Source organism: Grus americana, chromosome 2 (genome assembly GCF_028858705.1).
Source record: "Grus americana isolate bGruAme1 chromosome 2, bGruAme1.mat, whole genome shotgun sequence".
Classification (NCBI taxonomy): domain Eukaryota; kingdom Metazoa; phylum Chordata; class Aves; order Gruiformes; family Gruidae; genus Grus; species Grus americana.
The window spans coordinates 110,721,882-110,742,802 of record NC_072853.1 but is presented as its reverse complement, the minus strand read 5'-3'; the positions used below and the strand labels follow the sequence as shown (position 1 = coordinate 110,742,802).

At 42.6% G+C, this 20,921-nt stretch overlaps 1 protein-coding gene across 3 annotated transcripts in view; it reads right to left on the bottom strand.

Annotated features, from left to right (window-relative positions):
* EGFR (epidermal growth factor receptor) overlaps positions 1-20,921 on the bottom strand; it is a 168,895-nt gene that overhangs the window by 49,703 nt on the left and 98,271 nt on the right. For all 3 annotated transcript variants that reach the window (XM_054815212.1, XM_054815210.1, XM_054815213.1), the window contains exons 2-3: positions 2,345-2,496; positions 331-517 (exon numbers count right to left, since the gene is read on the bottom strand). In XM_054815212.1, coding sequence (XP_054671187.1) covers positions 331-517; positions 2,345-2,496 — 339 coding nt within the window. The remainder of the gene's footprint in view (positions 1-330; positions 518-2,344; positions 2,497-20,921) is intronic.

The window sequence follows — 20,921 nt, the reverse complement described above, 5'->3', positions numbered from 1 at the left end:
GTATGTGCTGGAATCAAATAATGCAAAATAACAAGTGGATACTTCTTTGCCATTTTGGGGGACACAAATATATCTCACCACCCTGATGATGCTTTGGATTTTTTGGATCTTTCTGCAATGGGAAATCATGAACTTTCTTCATCTTTTGAAGAAGGCCAGCTAGCAGGAAAGCAATTAGGAAACTGGGAAACTACATTCAGGTCCTTATTTTTAAAGCAGGATTTGATGGCATATGACTCTGAGAGAAGATCTTCAATCGGATCTTGATACCAATAACCTAACAGCTGAAGTTTGCTTTACAGGTGCCTCCACCTCTTGCTCTTGTCTCACCTGACAACCGTTTCATTGGCAGCTCTCGGAGTCCCTGGGTTTTATTCATGTGGTAATTGGATAAAACTGCCAGAGCGTAAGAGTTGTCATACAGCACATTGCCTCGGATGATCTGGAGGTTTTCTAGGGGAATGACATCCACCATGTTAAGCGCGATGAGCACGTAGCCTGCAACCTCCTGTATCGTCTGAGAGAACAACAAAAGAAACAAGGTCCTTAATCCATAGCACTCTTCTACTCTTAACAGAGTTGCTTTCCTCCTCCCACCCCTATAATCCACCATCTTTCCATTTTAAGGAACGATAAACCACTTAAGCTCATTAAAAAATAAATAAATCTGAGAACAAGAAGGGACTATGTGGAAAACTTTGCTGTCTAAGCAGGTATAAATTGACCCTTAGAGCAGCTACCAGGGGTCACTCCAAAGGTCCAGCATGGGCAAGTGGGGCTGCCTAGGGGATGCAGGAGAACAGGGCAAGCATGTATGATATGGCAACCAAGTGTGATGCTTCCCCTGAATACTTGCCCAGCTTCAAACCATTGGTAGCACAGAGATGGCACCTGACTGAGGCTTTTACACTCTCTCTTCTGTGCCCATTCCCTTGCGGATCCTTCAACGCTCAGCAGAAGGGAAGATGAGGTAACCTTCTCCCTCTTAAGTAATGAATAGTTACAGGACAAAAAGACAAGTGAGGCACTGTCCCTGGATGTAGGTTAATACCTGCCTTGTACTGTGAAATGCATGCATTTCTATCTCCTACAAAAATCACCATAAATGAAAAACTCTCAGGCTACCACTTAGGATATTTTCCTATTCTATCAAGACTACCTGTGAGTTTTCAAGAGATCTGTTATGTTCCTGGGAAGACTAAGCTCCATGGTCAAGTTGTACTTGGGAAAGAAAAATGGCAATTCCATCATATTTGTAACCTATATGTCTGAACCATCTCTTTTCTGATGTTCTTGCTTGTTACTCTAATGAAATGGGGTTTTCCCCTTCTTTGTTTCCTGAGAAGAAAAGCTCACACAAAGAGATTACTCCTCTCAACCCAGAGGACTGACTTGTTTATTCAAAGCTACCATACAAGAGCTTTTGATACCAGATGTACACTTATTGTCTCAAAAAAACTTCTTCCTCTCCTGCCTCTTTCCTTGAAAACCTCCTAATCTGATAACCAGGCATGCGAAAAGCAATGCATCTAAAACATCTTTAAAAAAAACCCCCAACCTACAGTGCAATGCTATTGCCACTGGCAGCAGCCTGGAAGCAAAGGAGCAGAGCTGTACCCCTTGCTCAGTCTCTGCTGGTGGAGAACCTGGAGGTTCTCATGGCAGACAGTGCTTCTCCCCACTCCACAGCTGCATTTTAACATCCATTCCCTGTTTGTTCCCCTCTCAGCTTGCCATGGTCATTCATCCACGAAACAAATGTGTGCACAAAACAAACATTGAGATGGGAGTAGCCCATGTGCCAACTGCAGAGGATTATCTTGAAGATCACTCGAAGTTTCCACGTAGGAAGTTTTTGCTGTCTGCTCGCAGCGTGGGAGCTGCAGGCTGGAGAGGCACTCACCACCACGGCAGGGGAAGGGGCCGCAGCTTGGAGGGCAGGGTAAGGGCCTCCACACTTCAAAATCTGCCACCAGTGGGTTGCCACTCACTTAGCACTTTGCTTTGCCCAACAGCACCACAAAGCCTTTTGCTCTCTGAGGAGTGAGGCAATGGGTAGGGATGTAGTAATATTTATAAATAAGAAGAAACCCATCTACATGGCAACCAGCACAGGTTAGCAGGTGCTTGAAAAGCTATTTCTGAAAGTACCTGATTTGGTATAGTAGGGTTGAGCATATCCTGCAGCCTACACGTATGCCGAGCCTGATCTGCAACTTCTCTGACATTAGCTAGCTATGTTTTTGGATCACCACAGAATTTTATAGGTAGCTGACCCTTTGCACTTAAAAAATGCAGTAAGATTGCTTTAGCAGGGAAGGCCACATTGGCCAAGAACACTAACCTTCAGGAAAGAGAGATCACGATTGTGCTCCACATATGTAATCTCCAGGTTGCTGAGTACCACCTCGCAGTTGTTGTACATCCTCTGCAGGCTGGTGAAATGGTCTTCCACATGTCCCAGTTGGGTCAGCTTGTTATTTGTCCCTTGACAAACTGTGGAGGAAAGAAGAAAGATCCATGAAGGAAAGCAAGAATAAGTACAGGGTAAAGACTTGTTGCCCACCTATCTTTACAAGCACCACAGTAACTGAAGCATCAGCACAGATTCATAAGAAACAAGAATGTTATCTTGCATGACCCTAATGGTAATAGCATAGGGAGCATGTGATGTTTCCCAGGCCCAGAGATGTACCAGAATTAAGAGCTGGAATAACCCTCCATCACTTTCTGTTATATTAAAAAACTCCAAGATGAGACTTTTGCACATAAGTAGCACTAAGTTTTCTGTTTCACAAACATAACTCAATTCCTGAGGAAAGGGCATTGATATAGTGCCATCAAACACTACTGTAAGTGTTATGTTGCCAGGTATCACCAAAGGGGATTTCCCTGAGGACCCATTTACAATACTTTTGGGGGCACTGGGTATCCTTGTAAGCTCAGTGGGAGGGAGCGAGGGTTTCCTGCAGGAGCCCTCAAGCTACAAGTCCAAGTTTGAAGAGCAAAATGAACCTCCAGGGCTCACACATCTCTTGCCACTCTCACATATTGGGAGTATATTAGATTCAATTTCCTGTCATATTCAGCTTTGGCACACAAATCCACCTAAGCCTGCTTTGCTGGTGGGGAAGGAAGTCGTACCACACAGACCACCACTGAGATTACAAATATTTAAAATGGCATGATGGAAAAATTAGCCCCACCTGAAATTCTGTTACTCTGCTTTACCAAACCTAAAGGAACTGACAAAAGTTGTCACCACTATATTTGATTGCAATGAAAGAGGAAAATGCAAAATGCTTTAAAGAAAAAAACACTGCACACAAGCCCCGGAAATTCTGTACTCATCCAGTCATTCCCTGGGCTACCCCTACATAGCTAAAATTAAAACATCTCTGAGTTATGCTAATACAGAGGAAAGGAGAATGATACAGAAGTCAACATGGTAAAAATCTTCACAACACTTTCCAGGTGGAAAGCTTCAGCCCAACATTGCTCTTGAGTGGGAGCAAAAGGAGGCAATTATCTCATCGTCGCTATAGTGCAACCCCAGCCTGACCTCATGGCTTTCCATAAGACATTGAAGGAATTGCATTCTTTTAACTTGGAGAAAATAATAAATGAAACTATATTTTTGTGGAGCCATAATTTCTAGAAGCACCAGTCAGAAACTGGAACACCATTGTGTGGTGCACTGTAAAGTGAATAACAAAGACTCTTGACAAAGCTGGAAATAAGTTTAGGAGCTAGTAACATAAGACAACACCTGTTGAAGATTTACCGAACAACTGATCTTTTATTAGTAGGAAAAATAACTTAATAAGCAGTGATAAAAACCCACTTATCGATCGTCAAAACCATTCGCTGAACATGTGTTACTTCTCAGTACAGTCATCACCATTAAGGAGCTACAGTGATAACAGATTATATACTCTTCATCCACATTTAGAGCAAGGCTATTCAGTCACATTCCTCACTTATTTCTCATTTTATGTCTAGATAAACATTTGGGTGTTTGGGATCAGAGTGGCAACTGCTAGTAAATGGGCACAGTTTAACAGAGGCTGCGACTACACCATCTACGCAGCTTGTTACTACATGAGCCTCAAGTGTAGAAAATGACCCTTTTTACATTTGCCTTGAATTTCTATAATAGATGAGAAATTTCTAAGCAGGATTTTCTGTTCCAGTTTCAAACTTAACTGTTCCAATGTCGTCATGCTTAAAATCTGCATTTGCACCTTCTGCCTCAAGTACGAGGACCACAAATTATCAGCCAGAGTCACAGGAGGGATCTTATTCTGTGGAGTGGTCACATTTTGAAGGCAGTAAGTTAGAAATATTGTCATATGCTGGTCTGCCCTGGAAAATGTGGTGTTGTTGGGGATGGGGGTGAAGTGGCTTTGAACTGATTGGAAAAGTCAGAGTCCTCCCAGAGGTCATCTTGAACTATAAGCAATGTTATCCTTCAACCAAGGAAAAAGACAGTAATAAAAGATTCTCAGACGGTTCAAAACCTCAGCTCAGATGCTCAGTTTAGGCATCTCAGATCTGATCTCCAAATTGATGTGATTTCAAAATGCACTCAAATACAATGCAGGAGCAGGTGCAGTTTAGGCTGCTCACAGAAATGAAGACATGTAAGTCAGGCTGTGTTGGTCTTCAGGGTCCACAAATGGCCTGATGCTCTCACTGCATCTCTGGTGTTAACAGCAAAGATCTGCCCTGGTATTCAAGACAGGACCTATGCAAAAGCTGCAGTGTTTATGCTACGTCTGAACCGAAGGACAGGTGGAAGGAGGAGCCTTCTGTGGCGGCATCCTCCTGGCCACTCGTGCCCATGATTGACCCTACATGGCTTGGCAACAGTTGGATCATACAGTCCAGCTCACTGAAACAAGCCCAAGGAGAAACTGTACACATTTGAATGTGCTTTCCTTGGGATCAGACAAGCGTTGGAGCTCTGAACTTGGCTTAGCTGTCTTGAGAAACACAGACTTTTTCACTGCTTACTAGGTCAAGGCCGATGCAGCAGGCAGAGGGCATGGTTAGTCTTGCACTTCTCCCTCTCCCATGGGGCTGCTCAGTGAACCATGCCAAAGAGTTGATCCAAGCTACAAATATGCAGAACAATAAATAAATAAATGGACAGAGGGTATTTTTAGCTCAGGAAAGCTCACTGATTTGGTTCTCCATGGTGCCCCATGAACTGCTGCACTGGAAACAGCTCCGAGGATAGCGAGGAAGCAGGAACAAATAGTCAAGAGATGGAACTTGCAAGCTTGTGATGCTGCAGAGGGAAACCCAGACATAACGAGCTCCAAAGAGGCTTCACATTGGTCCTCCAGGACCTACGTTCTTTCCCTGTTCTGTGAGTAGAGAGCACTTTGATGTCTCTCTACCAAAGGTGTCTTAAGTCACATGCAAAACCACTTCTCCCCTATATCAGGCTCATCACATCCTCTATGCAGTAAACAGAAGATGTAGGTAAGATGTTAGTTAAGATCCTGAGAGCAAAAGAAAATGGGTTGCTTCTGTTAAGATCTTAATAGTATACAGCTAGTGTCAGTCAGACCACCCTATAGGAACTTTCCCCCTCATGGACAATTTTTTGTTTGCTTAAAGAGACATAAGGCCAAATCCTTGTTTGCTGCAAAGAGATATAAGTACATCCAAAAAGTCAACTTTATCATAGCAGTATTTACCAAATGAGAACTTGGGTCATAAGCAGTATATGCTGAGCAAATAAAACCCAAATCAAACACAATGAGCTACAGCCCTGCAGCAGTATTACGGAACTCAGGCAAAGGTGCTGAATAATTTTCTAACTAGAACATTTGGAAAGAAAAGAAAATAGCCTGCTGGTGTCTGATGAATAATACCATTCCTGCAATTTCTTTGCTTATGAAAACCATGTTCTGTAAAGATACATACTATAATTATCTGTATATAATACTACAGCGTGAATGCGATTCTGGCCAGAGGCAAAAGCACAGACAATGCAGTGCTTGCCTCACTCTGCAGAGTTTTAAGTGGGACGTGCATGCTTGAGTGGATGGATTATATTATGATTTAACCTCTATTGAGCCTGACCTATTTGCCCTCCAAAGGATAGATTTTGGTGCCACATATATTCATTATATACTGTTATTTCAATGTGCAGCAAAGCCAGCACTATCCAGGTTTAGGAGTCAATGGTGGGTATGGATACTTAAGTGGTACTGCTGGGGGCTGTGGTAGCACATACCACATAATGTACGTCCCATGTTGACACTTACACATGGCTGCAGCACATTTTAGCTATAAAGGAGAGTAAAAAACCCAGAGAAGTTTCCTGATGAAAATTCAGGGTGAGAATGTCCCTGACCGGTAGAAAAGCTGAAGATCCAGAACTGAACTTCAGGGCACGGGCCCTAAAAGACAAAAGCTTTGCTCTTACCTGTGATGTTAATATAATAACAGATACAGCCAGTCTGGAAAGTTTTAACACAGAGAGGATGTCCCAGGAGGCCGCTGTCTGCAGCAGTGCTTAGAGCGTGGCTGCCTGCTGGGAGCACGGGGCTCTCCTGCCCCAGCCCAGGCGATCTGCCGGACCCCCTGAGCCCCAGCCACAACCCCTGTGACATGGAGGCAACCCAAAATGCCTGCAGGGCAGCAGCATGGGATACCACCGCCAAGCATTTTATTTCTGTATGATGTTGCTCTTAGCACACATGCCGCGCTTCTGAAATGCCAAAGTAATGTTGGCCTTGAATCAGTTACAGTATTACCTCAACAGCCAGCCTAAAAAAGGGCAGATATTGCTGAAATGAGCCAAAATGTCAGGTGCTGTATAAGACAGCAGCGATCAAAGAGCTGAAGAAAGAGGCACACTGTACTGACAGACGCAAACTCACTGAATTTTAGTGCTTATGAGAAGCGCAGGGTTGGCTGCCCTGGATACTAAAATCCTCTCTCTGTCCCCAGACATGCTTGCTCCCCTTCTCTGCCTCAAACTTGGCCTTAACGGAGTATTTCTAGGTGATGCAAACGGCTTCCCCCTCTGCAACCCTCTACTCTTTGGCCTTTTTTCTCTTGTACAGCCCAAAGAAGTGGGGTGAAACCAAAGCATTTCCTAAATGGTATTTTCCACGAGTGAAGGTAGGGAGACAGAATGCATCTGTCCAGCTGTAACACTAAGCGACTGTATTCTCCCAAATCCATACAAGCTCAGCTTAAAAAAAGTGGTCCCTGCAGCAATTGCCCTGATACAAGTAAAATCTGTTTTCATCTTTTCCCCAGAAAATCTGATTACTGCAGTCTCAATCCTGTCACGCATATTTGTCCCAGACTTGAGAAAAACCCTGGAGAATGCTTTGAAACCAAATTATCACCAATCCCCAGGTCATCAGCTGTTTCTGCCCATGCTTAACCTGTGTTAGTCTCCCTGCAGCTCTCACAGACACATCAAAATACTAACTCACAAAGGCAATTTCAGAGACATGCAAGTCCATTCCCATGCTTCATATATCACTTATAACTCTATAAGTCCTAGCATAATAAATTTATATACCTTTTCTGCATGTTTTCTAGCCATTATTGACAATAATGCAAAACTTGCAGACAAGATATTTGTTTAATCTGCCAGCACATTTAGAAATATTCCTCTCTCCTCACTCATTGGCAGTAGTTTCACTTTTGAACTATTTTTTTAATTTTAGATATTTCATGGAAGAGCAGTACTTTCCCGAGCACTTGGTCCAGATACAAAGCTGCCTGTGAAGGCCAGGGGAGATAACGGCACTCGCTGTCCTACCATCAGTGTTGCCCACAACCAATTCTCCTTAACCAGAGCTTGGGGAAAAAAACCCACCTTTCAAGTGAACTGGAATAATTTTGTAAGAAATACTGCTCGACGTGGGTCCGTATGGGCAATCACACCATCCCAAAACCCTGCCCCTCGCCCCCGCCCCCGGGTCAGCCCGTGCCTTGCACCTCCACACTCCTCCCTAGGAGAAAAACTGTTTCCCCTTTACGAGGGCTGCCACTGATCTTCACCTAACGGGGCCTCAGATATTACATGAAGATCCTTGTGTCATTCAAGCACGAATCTGTACATCAGCTATAAGGGCACATCCTGTATATCAGGTATTTTTTTTAATTGACCTCAAAGCATTCCCTTACACCTATTGAACAGATCCACATAACCTAGTCTGTAAACCTGAAAAGTGCGGCTAATACTGTCAAATGATCAAAATAATGGCATTTAAGCTTACAAGGAAGTCTAGAGCAGACAGGACATTTGTCATCATGACTAACCTAATTTCTAATAGAAAGAGAAAGAACCACGCAATGCTTTCCCAAAAGAAAACAGGGTATGAAATGTCAGAGGTTGGGGAAAAAAAAAGCAACATTTCATTATATGTGATTAACCATTTAAATAGAAACACTTCATACATTAACCAGTTCCTCAACACTAGAGAGAGAAGTGATGGAGAAATTTCGGTATTACTGGGTTGAGTGTGTTTTACATACTAAGAATTTCAAGAAAGTCCACATGATACGAAAAGAAAAACAAATCTGCTGTGTTGTGCTGTGGGAAGTTACGAAAAGGAAAGGAAAAGCTAGAAAACAGGTGAGGAGTACAAACAGTGCTCAGACATGGGCAGATGTTTTCCCTTGAGAACCATGGTTGCAAATACATGTGACGTCTAAAAAGTTCAGTTTCAGCTTAATGACAGCAGCATTCGGGCACTGGAAATGCTGTTGCAGAAGATAATAATTTTTGCACATATTCAAATACTTTCATTTAAAATATTACGAAAAATAGTCTCATGCGTCTGTACTCAGTCCCTCCTCGAACAGTGTGGTTTAGAGTACTGCAGTGCCTGAGATTAATTCCGACTTTTAGACACACGAGGAAAAAAACAATTACAGAGCTCTTAAAAATACTTAGATGGAAACTATAATTGCAAAAAGTGACCCAAAAGTAATGCCATAGTGGAGAAAAAGAATATGCCTTAAGGGAAAGCTTTCCCACATGGTTTCTTATTTCTGTTTACTTGATGAAAGCAACTTTTCCAGCTAAATCTAATTTTAAGTTTCCCTTTCTCCTGTTAGAGTGGAGACCTGCCCTCCCACGGCAAAAGTCATGTCCTGAGTGGCAAGGGAGATGATAGGCAGCATGACAGCTTACCCAATTGCTGGTAAGCGCCTTCACCTGAAAGAATAAATTATCATATACAGAACAACTTGCTCCTGAATGAAGACCTCTCCAAAGTCAGAACATTTCGGACAACAAGGGATTCAGCCTTATTAATTCCCTAGGGTGCTTTTTTTTCCCCCTCTCCAATATAATTTATTAGTATTTCTATTTTTCTTCTCTGTTGCTATTATTTAATTCAGCATGTATCTTCATTAATCCGCCAGATTAAGGCCAGACCAGGATGTACTGAAATCAGTCTTTGCACTGGCTTCCATGCAAACTGGATGGGGGATTAAATTCTTCTCTCACTGATGCCGGTGTAAATTTGGAGCAACTACAAGGACAGGATGGGCTTGCCCAGAATGTGAGCTTTCCCCTCTGAATGCTTTAGGATGCAACTGTGGGAGGGATACCAATAATTTCTGTAAATACCAGCAGAATTTCAAAGAAATGGAAATTGTCACCTTGCAATTTTTTACAGTTTGGGAAAAGGTCTTGCTTTCTAAAGGTGAATAATGGATCACAATCTTTGGAGGGGGTGTTTCTAGCGAGATACTGTGAAATAACCCAGTTTTACATCAGTTTTCTTCTGATGGCTTTGTTAGTGGTCTGTAAGAAGACACTAAATCACTGCTGAGGATGCCTGCAGATGACACAAACATCACTGGGGTTCTAAATAATGAAGAGGGACAGGCACCTGCACAGGCTGGTTTGCATAATTTAGGAAAATGAGCCCTCTGAACAACATTTATTTGAAATATAACCAAAGGCAAGGTCTTATATCAAAGACCACAGAACACGTACTAGACAGAAAACGGGGAGCTGGGATGCAATCGCCCTGAAAAGGACTTGGGGATAATAAGAGGTGACCAGCGCATCACTTGATGCAACAGAAAACCACAGCCGCTGGGTGCATCAGCGGGAAAATGCCGAGTGAGAGGAGGCAGGAGCTGGCATTAATCGCCGGCAGTGCCCCAGCATGCCTGAGAGCCTCTGCACTAGAGGGCTCTCCTCTCCTGACAAAGCAGGTGCCGTGGGGCGCAGCTCCCGCTCCCAAGGGCACCGGGATGCTCCACTCAGGCTTCAACCCTTCTCCAAGCTGTATTTCAGCCCATGTCCATGCCACGTGGCCAACAGCTACTGCAGTATGAGTAGTTTGCCTTGAGTTTTGTAGTTTATTTATTGGAAGTGATGGCTGGAAAACCAAGATCCCCAAGACGTCCTCACCAGCAGCTGGGGTGCTGCTGCTGGATTGTTCCTCCTACTGGCATCCTTTGGGAAGGCTGCTATAAAGGAAACCAAGAGCTTGCGTGGGGTTTTCTCTGTTGAGCTGTTGCTCAAGGTTAATGGCCAGGTCTATCTCAAGTGCAGTCACCAATGAACTCAAATAATGAGCTGTTCCTATGATTTATCACTGAGGAAAATCCAAGAATAAGGAAACTTCATATCTATCAACTGCTATGCAAACATACGCACACATATATATACACAAATGATAACAAACAGTTTATAAATTTTATACACACCACTTACTAAATTTTGTACAGAAAACCACACAGGCACCTTCCACCCCTTTTTAACCATCTTTATAGAAACTCAGGCTATACTGACTGTGTTATTTGATGTCAACATCGACTTTGAGGTCCCCCCCCCCAGAAGTTTCTCCATGTGAACCTGACAGAGCAGGGTGACAAGCTTGGCCCTACAAATCTATCATGACCAGGTTGGGCAAAGTGATGAGTTCATACCATAGCTTGCCATTTTTAGGCCTGCAGTTCCCTATATACAGCAAAGTGACTGAAGGTGGATGCTCTAAGGTGCAAAATGCAGCTATTCAAGTCAAAACATTAGCTGCAGCTTGGGCATCCAACTGGTGTACAGCACAAGGAAACACCATCGAGTGCTACGGAGAGGAACAAGACTTTGGAAACTACCGTGGAGGAAATCGAGGAGGGGGGAAAGGCAGAGTTGGTGGTATATTGGTAACGCTGGATGGAAGTATTGCCATCCCACTTAATGCTGGGTCCTCCAAGAGAAAGCATTGCCTGTGCCTGTGTCTCAGGACAGTGATCTTTTGCTGTGTGAAATCCACATACTGATCAAGGTAAGTTTGTCTTTTACTGTGGAAGACAACCCCAAGCAAGACCATGCAGGGGGCAAAAGACCCCGGTGTCAGTCCCAGCAGGCTCTGTGCCCTCCGATGGTTTCCCTCAAGGATGGGCCCACCAGGTAGCACAGCCTCTGGCTAACAGTCCATGGCTGCAGCCCTCCTGTCCTCCAGCTTCATGCACTGATATAGCTACTACACCCAGCACAAAAAAGCCATATGCATCCACTGGGCAGAGCTCTGGAGCGGGAGAAGGGCCATCATGCAGCCCCATCTACTCAAGGTTCAGGCCCTAGGAAATGGCTCAGAGAAACACAACGGTTCTTGGCATCCACAGTGAATTTTGTATTACCGTGTTACTGCAAGTGGTGTAAAAAGCCTGCGTAGAGCGCAGCAGCAAGCAGCCGAGAGACCTCTGACAACGGGCATGGCTCATGGAGCCTTTAATCTGTTGAGACAGATGTGTGGCAGGGGTGTGGCATCTCAAGATTTACACTGGGATATTTGGGAAAACAAGTGGATGACAACAGACGTGAGCTTGTGCTCTGTGATCTAAAAAAATTACATTCTTCGTTGCTTGTTTGTTCTGGCAACATCTACGGAGCAGCAGGATTTTATAGCACGCTGAAAAGAAACTGAAGATGTGTGCCCATGAAAATGTGGAACTGGTTTCTAGTTACATCAGCACTGAATTGTTTAAAATTGTTTCAAAATGAGTTAATTTGAGAAATGAGATTTAAAAGCATTAAACTATGCTGTGAACATTTTACCACGTAGGATTTCTTAAGACACTGCAATTGCATATTTTAATTTCTGCCTGCCAATGAAAAGAAATCGCATGGTTTTATTTATATTAAATCAAGCCTTATGTTGAAATAAGCTGTGGTGCTCATACATGTACTTCTGAATTCCTTGAGGTGTAAATTCTACGTGAGCACTCACACACTGACTCAAAAAGGGCAAGAGAAACCACTTACATCTGATTCCAAGTAGAAGACTAAAAGCTTGGTATCACAAATGCAACACATTGTTGTGGGTTTTTTTTACCAATAAATATATATCTACACATACACATATATAAGTAGCTCACCCAGATGACTAGACTGACATCTCTAGAGACTGCAATATATCTGGAGAGCTGCTGAAAACACAAAAGCAACCGTGCAAGTTTTGTTGACTGCCTTGAATGCCCACCTCCACGATAACCACATCTACTTCTTTGCGCGGTTCTGCCCGCTGAAGTCATGGCAAGTGTTGCCAGCAACTACAGCGGACGCTGCATCAAGCCTCTGGGCCCGTATAGCTGCATCACTGCATGATGCTTCCTCCAAAGCTGGTCCATAGCAAGGAACTATAGTCAGTTCCAGCCTCATACAGATTCAAGTTGGAAAGCTACAGAAGGGAGGATTTATACCACAAAATTCCCCAGGAGACATCTTGTCCCTTAGGAATGAGATCATCTTCTCAAGTGAGGCTAAAACAAGACAAAAAAATGCAGACAGGACTAAGATAAACAATATTTGCTGCTTCAAACAATAAAGGTACTGTTAAGTTATGTGTACTAATGTAGCAAACGTCCTGTCAACTAACTACAAAGAACAAGTAAAAGCCGATAAAAAGCTTTAAAAGCGTGTCTACAGCTTCATGGGAATGAATGCTATGGTTAACACTTACATTAGGGCTTCCAGCAGAAATTTGGATATTTGCACATGTTCACAAGCAAGCAAGTTAATACATGCTGCTGGGTTTGAAAAGCTTCCAATAATATTTAAGTTTAAAAGGAATAGCTGAAGAGCATATTAAATGTAAATGAGCTCTGGATCACCTTCTGATCTTCATTTAAGCCTTGACTAAAACTCAGTGGAAAGACTGCTATTGAAACCAATGGGATCTGAATCAAGCTCTTATTTCACTTAATTTAACTGTGTGAAATTCAATAAATGAGGTAAATAGACTTTCTACCACCCTTTTTTCTGGAAGGAGGAGAACTACAATTACAGTTTGAAAGCACAGCTAAAAAGCCACAAAGTGATTTAACAGCACCTGGGTAAGTTTTGAAGATGGAGTCCAATTTATCTTCAAAAGTCTGGGAAGAAAAAACATTGAATTTAGTCGTCGGTACTATAAATGTTGCATGTTACAGCAAGTGGATTGCTTTTAGAGTCAGTCTTATTTAGCAATAGGGAATCTCAGCCACATTTAATGCCAGATTTTAGTTCTGTGAAGAAATGTAAACAAGTTTGAACATTTTAAAAGGTACTTGAAACGCACAATTACACTATGTTACATGCTGTTCAAACTCTGTAAAAGCTCCATCTCTTCATTTGCACGGCTAACCTTGGCCATGCAACCTGAGCTTGAAGGCAAGCAACCTTCCTCACACTATTTCACCTTCTTCAGCAAAGCAACCGCTCCATGGCTTAGTACCAAGCCCAGAAATTCTGCAATCTGAACTCCAGAAATATAATGTTATCCTAGACAAACCTCTGCTAATGCTCTCAGAGTTGTACCTTCATAATACCCATTCACACAGGTCCCAGAAAATGAGATGCTGGAGTTTATATTTTTTATTTTTTTTTATTTAACTGGTTTTAGAATAGGGCCCAGGCACAGGTTTTATTTCTCTCTGACCTTGCCAAAATAGCCCTTCCACTGCCTCGTGCTTCTTTTTCCCCAGTTCTTTAAAATAAACATTTCTGATTCTGCATGAAGTATTTTGAGGCCCATACGTTCAATGGACTGCACAAAAGCCTGTAAAGCAACTGTTACAGAGGAAGACTTTTGAGGGCCCATTATTTATCTCTTGCCTTTGAAAACACTAATAAAAGAAACATATTAACAAATGGGTTTTCCTTTCTGAAAAGAACAAAAGTACAGATTTGTCAAAAGCTGAGACATCATCCTGTACTAGTCTTTTTAGGTCAAATTATTAATTCAAATATACTCAAATTTTGTGGCTGCTTAAAATCATCATGAAGATGACTGCAGCTGTTAAATTTGATTTTGTAACTCTCTTGTCCCCAAAGTTTGAGAGACATCACCAGTTTTGTTTTCCTCATGGACCTGTTCTAAGCAACGAGGCTGGCAAAATGCCGTGCAGCTTTCTCAAACACCAAAAAGCCTATATGCAAATAGGAAAACCCAGAAGATGACATGCAGATAAGGATTAAAAAAGAATCCATCCTTACATGAATGCCACAAACCTGCTTTGACGCATTCCACTCCCTGCACAAAAAGTTGCCAGAAATAAACTGCTCCATCAGTTCAGTGATGTCAATAAACATACTCTTTTATACAAAAAGCTTGTAAATTAGCTACAACCTAAGCGACAGCACGGAAGTAAAAATGTTATCAGTAGCAGTTGGTTGGACTGTGCTTATCTTTGCCAAAGATGTCTTGAGGGGGGAAAGAAAAAAGAAACTTTCTACTAATGCAGCAGAATTCAGTAGAGACATGAAAGCCTGACCATAAAACTGATCTCGTTCACTCCTGCTCCCATCTGCTCCTCCGTCCCCACAACATTTCTTCTGCAAAAGATTGTGCTAAAGTATTTTGATGGATGGAGGTTTTTTGTAATATGGTGGGTTTGGGGGTTTGTTCTTTTTTCCACACTCTGACTAGAAATAATCAACTTTTGTCTTTTACTATATCACAGAATCTTGGAAACTTGCTGCTGTACACAAGTTGGGGTCCCCGGGCAGCAAAGGGGGAGGTAAGAGCGGGTGTGCAAGCCCTGCTGCACCCCCATCCTTCCCCTGCATGCACCGAAGGTGTGCCAAGGAGCAACACAGCGGCTCTTAGTCCTCTCCTCCACAATGTGAGAGGGGTTTTTTTGTGTTTTCTAGAAGAAAATGGAGGGGAACAGAGCTGGGAACATCCCAGCGTAAAATCCAGCTCTGGAATTACTGCTGCAGGGCGTCTTGGCAGTGTTGCAGGAGGATGGCCCCTGCCCATCTGCCAAGTGCATACACCATGTACATGCTCATCACCCAAACACTGCTCGGATGCCTCCCACTACAACTGCACTTGCCGAAGAAACCCGCTGCACTTTGTGTCCCTGGCATTTCCTTGCCTTCCATTTTTTTTGTTGTGAGAAGTTTCTTTAGCGGGACAATTAAAATCACATTCTGGCATATCTCTGGTACACCGTGTGGAGGTGCCACGCTTTTGCCTAGCCTGTTTCTTACATGGAAATTCAAAGAAAGAAAGACTTGGTGGAGTAGCAAGCTGTGAAGAAATTAAAGGCAAGTAATGTTAAGATTTGAGATCCACCACTCCAAGAATTTGCATGCTTGAATCTTTTAAGCTTTCAAAGAGTTTTAGTGAGTACTAAAAATATCAGAAAAAGAATTATGCAGGCACTTACGAACCTCAGTTGAAAAAAAGAAAAATAAAAAAAAATCACACTTAGTTTTCCACAACATGACATTAACTTTGGAAGGATCTGGCTTTGGCCACTGCATCCCAGAAAGTTTCCAAAATTGCAAAACAATTGCCTTCTGAGCAAATACACACGTCACCCTGCCAACTCTCCCACTCCATTGCGAAGCTGCTCCTGCGTTAAGTAACTTCTGATAAGCCTTACTAAAACCAGAGCCGTCTTATCTGGGAAAAATGACACCTAGCAAGTTTTTAAAGCCGTAGGTCTGTTCAGCTGCCTTTGATGCGTTTGCCAGTCTCCCATTGCTATCTATCGCTTCATGGAGGAGCTGCAGCAGCTCTTGGGAGCCCTGTAAATCACCTAGCTGCAAGCGATGAAATACTACCAGCCCCGGAGAACAGAGCAGCTTTGTGTTTTAGCAGCTTTATGTTGCCCTCATCTTTAACCCCCACCAACAAACTTGGAAAGAAATACCCATCTTGAGCAAATCAAGTTATTTCTTTCTCAAATCTAGAAATAAAATTTGCATTACAAAATTTAGGTGGAGGTTTTCCATAGTAGGAATAGGAGTTTGGCACACAAATTACATGGCATGCAGTGGGAGGTAGACATCAGAACTGGCTTTTGAAAATCTTCTCTTTAAGATGGATCAATACTGTTCAAGAAAGGATGGAAGTTCTGCCACTGAAAAATGAAGTTTCCAAACCTACTATGCCTTAGTGAAGGAACTTTCTGAAGGAACGAGAGCACAAACTTTACTTGTTGATATCAATGCATTAGAGTATTTCAAGAGCCTGTCTCACTCCAAAATGACTTTGCTTAATTGCACTGGGCTGCAGTACCTTGAAGCAGTCTCCTCATTTTTAAGCAGAACGCAACAGAGTCTTAAAAATAATAGCTATAACATTAAAAAAAAAAAAAGAAAAGAAATAAAGATGGGCTTAGAAAAGACAGAAACCAGCTGCTGGTAGATGCATTACAACCTCACTCAGCTTAGAAGCTCCCAAAGGTTCTGGTACAGGAGCTGAGAAAACCCATGGGAAAATTTAGCTTGTGATGTGAATATGTTACACAGCTATGGGATGTCTCTGCTGTCACCAGGTTTGCTTTTACAAGGCAGCCTCTGACAGAAGGGTTTTGTGTTTTAGCTCTCGGATCTCATAACAAAGATTATTGAGTGCTTTCAGAGCTTTGCCAAAACAAGTTTCCATTAAAAGGCTCAAAACAGTCCTGCTATACTCTACTGAACTCTCCCAATAAATGGCAATACAGTTTATCCTTGTGGGAAGAAGCTCTGTCAGTGTGCATCTATTCCAGGTAATGTGCTACTAACACAACCCAGAAAAGAAAATGTAGGTCCAATAGTAACTCCAATGTGGTTTTTAGGGTGTTGCTCTTCTCTCCGCACATTGGAGCCGGCAGTTGCACAGAGTCCCGCAACTCTTGCAACTGCACTTTGCATGACGTGACTGCAAGATGCCACATTGCATGCTGCAGGACATTGGGACACAGCAAAATACTGGTTTGAGCTTGCATTCTCAGGAAAAAGAAATCCTACCCAGAACTGTGTGGATGCTCATAAACAGCAAACATAGTCTTAGCAGCTCCTAGTAACACGTGTCTTGAAGCATGCAAAATTGCCTGCTCTTCTTTTTCCATTTAATTGCCTTTATCTCAAAATTTGGCTTTCCATCAACAAGGTAAAAAATGTTTTACGCTTCAAGAATAAAAAACTCATATGGTTGAAAATCTGTGATGGCCTAGATCAGTGACCATGTAAAGATGATGTTGCTGAAGCTTTGACGGCAATACTGTCGCTTTTGAAACTTCTGCCTTACTCCATTCTTTTTGTTTTTAAGCTCTTTTTTAGACCCAAACTTGGCTATAAGTAATCGCACCCTACACCACAGAACTGGAAGGTCATCTCTTGATGGAAAGCTTTTCATTGTGGTCAATATGTGAAAACTTAAGGAGAGGTAACAAGATTTCAAAAGCAGTGAATAAATATGCACATGTCTCAGAGCACTGGAAACTTATTTTTGCCTGTATTTTAGTAGAGGGATGTTATTAGTCTCTGTGGTTATTACTGCAAAAATGTATTATCTCATTCAATCCAAGGCATCATTTAAAGTGCTTCCTCACCCTCACCAGTGATTTTCACAGAATCGTAGAATGACAGAACAGTTTGAGTTGGAAGGGACCTTAAAGATCATCTAGTCCAACCCCCCTGCCATGGGCAGGGACACCCTCCACTAGACCAGGTTGCCCAAAGCTTCATCCAACCTGGCCTTGAAGACTTCCCGGGAGGGGGCATCCACAGTTTCTCTGGGCAACCTGTTCCAGTGTCTCACAACCCTCATAGTGAAGAATTTCTTCCTAATATCTAATCTAAATCTACCCTCCTTCAGCTTACCTTGTCCTACCACTACATGCCCGTGTAAACAGCCCCTGTCAAGCTTTCTTTTTCAACATGTGCTCTGCATCTCCCTGGGAGTCCCTGGATTATTTTCATGCCCATGAAAGGTAAACAATGAAATGCAGGTTAGACAGAAGTCTGTAGCCCACCTCCCTTAGAAATACTGTAGGTGCCTGCATATTGAGCAATGCTGGAAACCACTGGTATTGTATAATCCCATTCTGAATGTCCTGTGCACTCCTTCAAAGCAACTCCTTCCACTGCCTTTCCCCCCATGGCATTGCATACGCACACACATATTTTATTTTTTTTATTTTTAAATATATTAAATAGTCTCTTGAAGTCACTATATATCTACCTGAAGTACTTAAAATTGAGACTAAACTTGCAATTCTTGAGCTTGGAAGATATGTATAAATTCTCATTTCATAGATAAAGAGAATCCACATGCCTAATTATGATTAACAATATAAAAGTGAATGTAAGGAATAAGCTACTTAGTTGCTAGAACATCAGCTCTGCTCCATTTAAACATCACAAGCCGTTGGTGTCCCTGCTCACTAACCCCATCAATACTCCCCATGAAGGCACGTGGCTGCAGAGCTACTGCTGCTGCACCATGACAGTCCCACTCCCACCACAGTATCTCCACTCCTGTGGAGTTTGGGTAGCCAGAGAGAAAGCATGTTTTATTGTCAAAAAGGCATTGCTAGGCACTTCAACTTTGCCAGATGGTGCTAAATGCTCTTTATTGCATTTTAACACATCTCTTGTTCAGGAAACACATGCATGAGCAGACTGCAAGGCAAGGTGACTCTCCAATTTGCAACAGTGGAAATCAGCAATAGGCGAACAAGCTATTTACACCCTCTTGAGCTGATACTTATTTATTTATTTTCCTTCTCTTAAGGACTGCAGTTCTTAAAGGGGAAAAAAATTTCTGCCTCACCCTAATAACTCAGTGCCAAAAAGGAAATATATCCTAAGCCTGCCTCCTATTCCTAAAATGAAGCTTCATGTCCTGACCTACATAAAGAAGCTGACATCTGCTGAATGCACAAAACCTTACTTGACCCCAGCACTAACAACTCACAGCGACCAACAGGCTGGTTTTGGGCACCCAAAGCCGTCCTCCAGCAGCCTGGGCAGATGTTCTTCAGGGCTGCCCCGGGGCAGACAGGCAGTATAAGCACTGCACGTGGATTTTGAGCTCTCCCTGAACACGCACAGGGTCTACTGGTCTCCCATAAAGTCTCGGGTGCTAATGCGCAGACTCCTTAACAAGCAAACACTCCCAATCATGCCTGTGCTTACACGAGTCTCCCCACGGAGCCGCTGTCATTTCTTCCTCTCTTATTTTCAATGAATGCATGTCATCAGCTTTAATTTATACAGAGCAATTAAAGTTCCAGATCAGTTGCATAAACACTCCTCTAATTGTATAATGAAAATCCCAATGATGAAGACACAGTGTGCTAGGAAGTGCTCTGGAACAGCTTCAGAAAAAAGAACAGAGACCTAAGATATTTTATGGCTATATATGATACTAACAGATACATGGCTGTGAGCAAAAACCCATGCTGTCTCGACTTCCATGGGATTTTATCATCACATAACCCAGACGCTGTAACTATTTCCTTGCTATGACATGAAAAGCTTCTTTCCTTGTTCAACAATTGCTTGGAAGAAAAGGAGGGGGGAAATTACAGGGGTTTGTGGGGCTTTTTTAACGAACACCTGAGTTAGAAAGTGCAATAATTATTTCTTAGCACTAGTATGTAACAGTGTGTTCTTAAATAAAAATAGTCAGCATATTTATCAGTGACTTAAAAATGTACTTTATCCTCTATGGCACAATACCACGACTCAAAAGAAAGCATGAATTCTTCATCCAGTATTTTTTCCTCTAGGGTCATGCTCCTGTCTTGATTAAGAAAAAAGAAAAGGGTTTTGTTTGTTCGGGTTTTTTTTGAGGAAAGCATCAGATTTTCTTTAGTTCTGTTATGAGATGAGATACTCCCGAACACAGGCTACAAATATATGACAGCGCAATAAAGACTATTTAATAGCCTGGGAATCTCTTGCTCAAGAGTGCTAAGAGGTCAAAAGTTACAGTGTAAGATTATGATATGGCTTTGACATATAACATATGCTTTCTGAGTGCCTTCTAATTGCAGTAAATGTTTCGATTTCGCAATCTTACAAATATTCCTGAAGACTCTGAGGTATTTCTCAAAGTGATTCACTCACGTGGGATTTAAAAAATCGACGCTCCCTCTGACCGCCTTACATTAGCACAGAGTGCCTTAATAAATGTGTGCTTTAAGTGGTCATGGACAGCTATAGAGGTATTTCCCCTCCTGGGAGGGCCAAAGGGACTGCAGTGGTGATATATATGCAAAGTGCTGCAGACAGAGGAAGAGATCACCCATCGTTATGCCAGCCATAGGATAAACAAATATCAAGTCCAACTGTACTGCAAATATACACAAGCCCCACCGATTCCCTGCTGGTAGGGCTCAATCCCTGCCTCTGCAAGGGCAGAAAACTCACGTCACGCCCCAAGCTTACCGCTCCTACTGACTGGGTGCTGCTGAATCACCCGCACCGGGAAAAAGGTAGCAACAGACACAGTTGCTTTAATTAGGAATGAATGACATCAGTGATAGCTATAAGCAAATTACTTATCCATTGGAACCTATAGGGTCATATAATGTTCCTATAGGTTCCTTGTGTAATGCTCGGCTGTGGCATGCCACCCCACTCTGGAGACACAGAGCTCCAGTGAGGCAGCAGGGCCCTCTGTGCCTCTTGGGATGTTGCTCCAGAC